Genomic DNA, 5,361 nt, shown 5'->3' with positions numbered 1-5,361 from the left:
CTTTGTGTTTGCGATTTCGATGAAGATCACTAACAAACTATTGTCAAAAACAAATGTTCAAATTTAATACTTCTTACTTGTATAACTTTTAGTTTAAACATTGTATATAAATTTACGTAAAACATAAAATTTAAAATAGAAGTATACCGTACATTTACTGCTTGATAATGTAATTAAGATTCATGTAATGCGACGATACACTTGTTTAATGTCGTATTATAAAACCGCATTTAATACGCATTTAATAATTTTAAATACGCATATATCTGATACGCATCTACATAAAGTGTTTTAATTCAACAATTGAATTCAGAAAATATTGCCTTTAAGTAAAAATTAGTAATTTTTTTTCTTTCAAAATGATCAGATCACATAAAATTGTTTCACTACGAAGTCGTCTACGAACTATCAATGCTTTGCGCGGACCAAACCCGACTAGTCGTATTTGGGAAATAACGCGGGCTACATCGTGTTCTCCTATTTAATGTTTACAGCAAGCATGTGTCGTGCTTGTGTTGGCCGTGTAGCCCTAAATTTATGCTAAAAGTCACACTCATAATGTTCAGCTTTTCTTTGTCAATTGGAGAATGAATGAAACTTGGTTACAAGACGGTGCGCAACCAACTACGTACAGTAACTTTAAATAATTATACACTATATGTAGTTTAAGAAAGATAACGGAAGTTTAGTATTTTTTAGGATGATTTTTTACGATTTCAGTATTTTTTTAAGATGCATGATGTAAAAAAATGAATTAGTATACTTAATATAATTGTTGCAGTTCGTTTTCTACTGGATTACGTGTTAAGTTTTGTCTGCACTGTTATTAAATATATGCTCCAACCTTCATCTTGAATGTAGGATACATTTCGTTAAGTGTCCAATCGATATATCTTAGTCAGTGCATTGGGCGCGAGGAGAAGTTTCTAGAACCGCATAATTTTTCAAATATAATATAAATGCGAAGAGACTTATTTACTAAGCACAAGAAACTTGAAAACTTTTTTGAAATCACGAAGTTCAAATTATATAGCACATCTGTAACATAAAAGTGAATATTAAGATTATTGCAGTTTATATGACATACATTTGTATATTATCCTCCTAATTTATCGATGATAATTCGATCTGATTTTTTGAATATACATATTTCACTAACAGAACTATTTTAGTTTTTGTTATTGATCTTCAAAGTATACAGAAAAACAGATTGTATCAATACAATGACTTACATGAGTATATCTTTGCAGGATTTCAAGTTTCAAGCAAGCAGTGAGTGCAATAAGTTCCGTTTAGATGTAAAAGATATAAGTATTTTGTGGAAGGCTTAGTTATGCAAAAAACACACAAGAATACATAGCAAAAATGTTTATATTGTTAGAAATAAATTTGTGTTACATTTACATATATATGTATATTTATATATATATGTATGTATTAACGTAATAGCAAATTATCTTTCAAATAACTTGTACAAAGCAGAAGGACATCGCTTTTACATTTTTGCAGATGCACAATCGTCGTTCTAATACCAAAGAGCGCACTTCTTCACCGGATTCATTAATGTTCCTACGGGACAGTTGTAAGCTGCGGAAAATTCAGGAAAATTTGAAAGGCTGCCGCGAACTCTAATTTCATTTGCAGAATGAACATCGGAAGTACGGTGTCGTAACTCTGTCGGAAGAAAACTTTCGCACATCGTCTAAAAAAGAAAAGATAATATCACTATTTTTGTCTATGTCTTTAGTTTTACTTAAATTACATTTTTTTATATCTTGTTGTATGTCCAAACATCTTATTAAGTACTTACTTGAGCATACATTATAAAGAAGATCTGATCATCATTATACTGTTCTAGTCCTAGCAGCCGCCATTCAGTCTCGTTCAATTTCGCTTTTCTGTTCCTATAAGCGTAATATGCAGCTGCAATGCCCGCAGAATCGGCAATGTTTTCTTTAAGCGTCTTATTTCCGTTCATCTGTAAACAAATTCGAGTAAACATATATACAATCTTAGAAAACTGAAAGAAAAAGAAAATAAATTATCTTTAGGAAATTAACTGCTATCGCAAATTTTCATTAGATTTTGTAACAATACTTTTGGAATGTGTTATTTATATGTGTGAGTTACTTACGGAAACATTCATATGTTGTGATTCCAAAAATGTATACTCATTATAGTGATTGATAAAACATTCTGGTATTTTTATGAATTCTTCGAAATTCTTTTGCGGCCACGACTGTACGTCGACGTTGCTGTATTTACCGGATCCATCTATAAACAATATGTTAGTTTGCAAGTTTTTTCATTAGCAAATTATTATTTAGTAAGAAATTACTTACCAAATGTATGAAATGCGTGACTGATTTCATGTGCAATAGTAAATCCTAACGGTCCGTAGCTTAGGAATCTGAAACAAATTAGGTACAAGGTTTTACGACTTTTTTTTCAAGAATTTGAATTTTTTATAAATTGTTACAAGAAACTTACGGAAAATTACCGCTATATATACTACTTTGTAAATAGGCAAGAGGAATGACTACATAAAAGATGAGAAAAAAAACATTATTAGTAAACTTTAAAAGGGTTTAAATTACATTGGTTTTGCACACACACACATATTTTAATTTAATTAACTATAAAAATTTACCGAATTTATTGAGATATTTACTGTAGTAAGCATTCTTCCCTAGTGCAAGATTGATATCCACTGTATAAAAACTAGGTAAAGAAAAAATTTAGAAAATTAAAATTACTAAAAAGTTTCTCGCGTTGATATACATATATTATTCTTATATGTGTGTTTTATACCATATGTAGTATATGTTATATATTGAAAAATAGAAATGTAAAATGTCTTACTCCGAAAAAGTTTCGTTACTCGGTGTCCGTAGCGAGCTTAACATTTTTCGTCTTTTGAATATAGATAGATTTAGTAGAGTGTCGATATGTGTCGTACCGACATTCATCTGAAGTACATTACATAAATTTAAGACATGTTTTTTTGTAATGACTTGTAACGCTTGTAGAACAGATAAATCAAAATTGTTTCAAATATTTGTACGATTTATCTTGATGGCAAGAATAGACAACAGCTAATAAAAGCTGTATACAATATAAATATTTTTTTGTATCAAGTGTACTTACTTTTTCGTGATATTTGTCAACTTCACTTGTGTTGGTGTACAATTCGGATTTAATATTGTGTCCTATATAAGCGAGTTTCTCAATACACGCTCCTTTTGTCGGCTCGTTCATCCAAGTGGTGTGTTTTATTTGGTTTTGAACGGCACTTTTAACGTCAGTGATTATTTGTATGATCTAGAATGAGAATGTGGAAATTTTGTATGTGAAGTCATATGTAATATATTTAAACTATAATAATATAATAACGTTTTCAATTGTGTAATTTTGTAAACCGTATGAATCTTACATCGTGTATAGTTTTGGGCAATAAATATTTTTTTACATATTCGTGACAAATAGCAACATCCAAGTTGGATTCTTTGCACATTATCTTTGTTTTATTTGTGATACGATTCAGTTTTGAGTATATTATTAGGTCATTTATTTTATGTAGATATATGGTCCATTGCATGTAATTACCTACAATTATTACGTTATTAAATTAATATTGTATAGATATTTTGTTCGTACTTCATGATGTATTATCAATTTAAATTTCACTGTTCAAAAATGTTACCAATAGTTCGAGATGGTGTGCGCTTTAACAACGATACCAATTTAGCAAAATATGTGATCTTATTAACGATGATCTTCTCAGACGGTTCGATCGCGATTCCTTCTGACGCAAATACTTTTTTAATGGTTGAATACCAATCTATCTGTAAATAAAATTCTAATTATTCTTACAGTTTATACAGGGTGTTCGAGAATCACTTTAACATCCCTCGTAGGCAGATATAATGAGTAAAACTGAGTCGAAAAGTCCTGAATCATTTGTTTCTATTACACATAATAAAGGAGTAATTATTGAATAAATCAAGCCAATCAGCGCCGACTTTTAGCCGAACGTCGGTGAACCACACGTCTGGTGTGCTGGAACGCTCCGCACGGCTCACTGACTTGATTCTGGCAAAAGTTCGGCGCTGATTGGCTTAATTTATTCAATAATTACTTCTTTATTATGTGTAATAAAAAAAAATGATTCAGGAGTTTGCAATTTAGTTTTACTCCTTCTATTTGCCTACGAGAGTTGTTAATGTGATTGTCGAACACCCGTATATAGTAAAACGTGTAAGTTTTATATATATATATTCACACACCTTTTCTTGGTTTTCGGGATGCTGTTTATCATACTGTTCTTGAAAGTGTTGAATTGTTAACGGAATAGAAACGATAGAACTAATGTAGTTGTCTTTAAAGTCTATTATCACCTGTGATTAATTAAACCAATTGAAAAATTTTTTTAAACAATCGGCTATTAAAGATAATGAAGCTATAAAATAGGCACTCGTAGTAGAAAAAAAGCACTTGTAGTAAGAAAACAAATATTTACATAAAAAATCACATAAGAAGTACATTGAAAGTAGTAAGAAAAACTTAAAAATTTTTAATTGTGTATGTATTGTTTTATTACTATACTCTTATGCTTCACATACATACTTACGTTGAGCATTTCTTTCTCAAAGTCTACGATATCACGTACATCTTGAGTAAGAATATCGATATCGACGGTTCCACCGTTGATTTCTATAATTGCTTTTGCAGTTGTGACGATAAAGGATACATATTTTTCCGTAACATTAGGCGCAATATTCCATGGGAACAAAGTGATAGGCTCATTTATCTAAAAATAATAAAATTGTTATAGAAATTTAATTAAATTTAATCTACAGTTTTTACACACTTATGTACGCGTTGTTATTTGCGATCGCGTAATTGCTTTGATTATTTAATTACACATGTTTGCGCTACTTAAATGAATACATTAAATGTGTATGTTATTATGTTGTATATAAAGTATTACAGTAAATATAATTAATTATAATTTATAATATATTTTGTATCAATATAATATACATACAAAGATAATGTTACTATTTGATGACTCCGTTTGTCTTTGAACTACTATATCGTAAAGGCCATTATCAAATCCTGTTTCATGCAAACTATCGCTCACATTTTGCCATGTCAAATTTCTATCGTCCCATTCGCGACGAGACATAATCAATGGCCATTTGAGATACCTATTTACAACGCCACTAAATAAGTTATTCTGTTCGTCCGCATCAAAGCCCTCTGAAAATCAACAAAAAAACGTGTTTTTTATTGTAAACTGTAACTATTTGTTTGTTTTAAAGAAAAATATTAATGATATATTTTCTACATCTTAGTAAT

The 5,361-nt window shown here is 29.9% G+C and overlaps 1 protein-coding gene across 1 annotated transcript; it reads right to left on the bottom strand.

Moving 5' to 3' along the window:
• Nucleotides 1–1,423: 1,423 nt before the first annotated feature.
• LOC109861353 (neprilysin-like) lies at nt 1,424–5,218 on the bottom strand. Its single transcript, XM_020440975.1, has 13 exons — nt 5,048–5,218; nt 4,631–4,810; nt 4,287–4,397; nt 3,704–3,845; nt 3,434–3,606; nt 3,148–3,321; nt 2,863–2,969; nt 2,651–2,721; nt 2,491–2,539; nt 2,343–2,410; nt 2,135–2,274; nt 1,811–1,978; nt 1,424–1,702 (listed from the first exon to the last, which is right to left on the bottom strand). The coding sequence occupies exons 1-13, from the start codon at nt 5,186–5,188 to the stop codon at nt 1,526–1,528; spliced, it is 1,701 nt and encodes a 566-aa protein (XP_020296564.1). The 5' UTR covers nt 5,189–5,218; the 3' UTR covers nt 1,424–1,525.
• Between the last annotated feature and the right edge of the window lie 143 nt (nt 5,219–5,361).

Source organism: Pseudomyrmex gracilis, unplaced genomic scaffold (assembly GCF_002006095.1).
Source record: "Pseudomyrmex gracilis isolate BER0280 unplaced genomic scaffold, ASM200609v1 scaffold_702, whole genome shotgun sequence".
NCBI classification, from domain to species: domain Eukaryota; kingdom Metazoa; phylum Arthropoda; class Insecta; order Hymenoptera; family Formicidae; genus Pseudomyrmex; species Pseudomyrmex gracilis.
Note: the sequence above shows the minus strand (reverse complement) of the source record. Positions and strands in the feature narration are given on the sequence as shown.

What these genes read in the sequence shown, in the direction of transcription:
- LOC109861353 (XM_020440975.1), bottom strand. Translation starts at nt 5,188, where the DNA reads ATGTCTCGTCGCGAATGGGACGATAGAAATTTGACATGGCAAAATGTG. An exon ending in TAAATATCTCAATAAATTCG is followed by an intron (nt 2,540 to 2,650) that starts GTAAATTTTTAT and finishes TCTTTTATGTAG; the next exon opens with TCATTCCTCTTGCCTATTTA. An exon ending in TCTTTATAATGTATGCTCAA is followed by an intron (nt 1,703 to 1,810) that starts GTAAGTACTTAA and finishes TTTCTTTTTTAG; the next exon opens with ACGATGTGCGAAAGTTTTCT.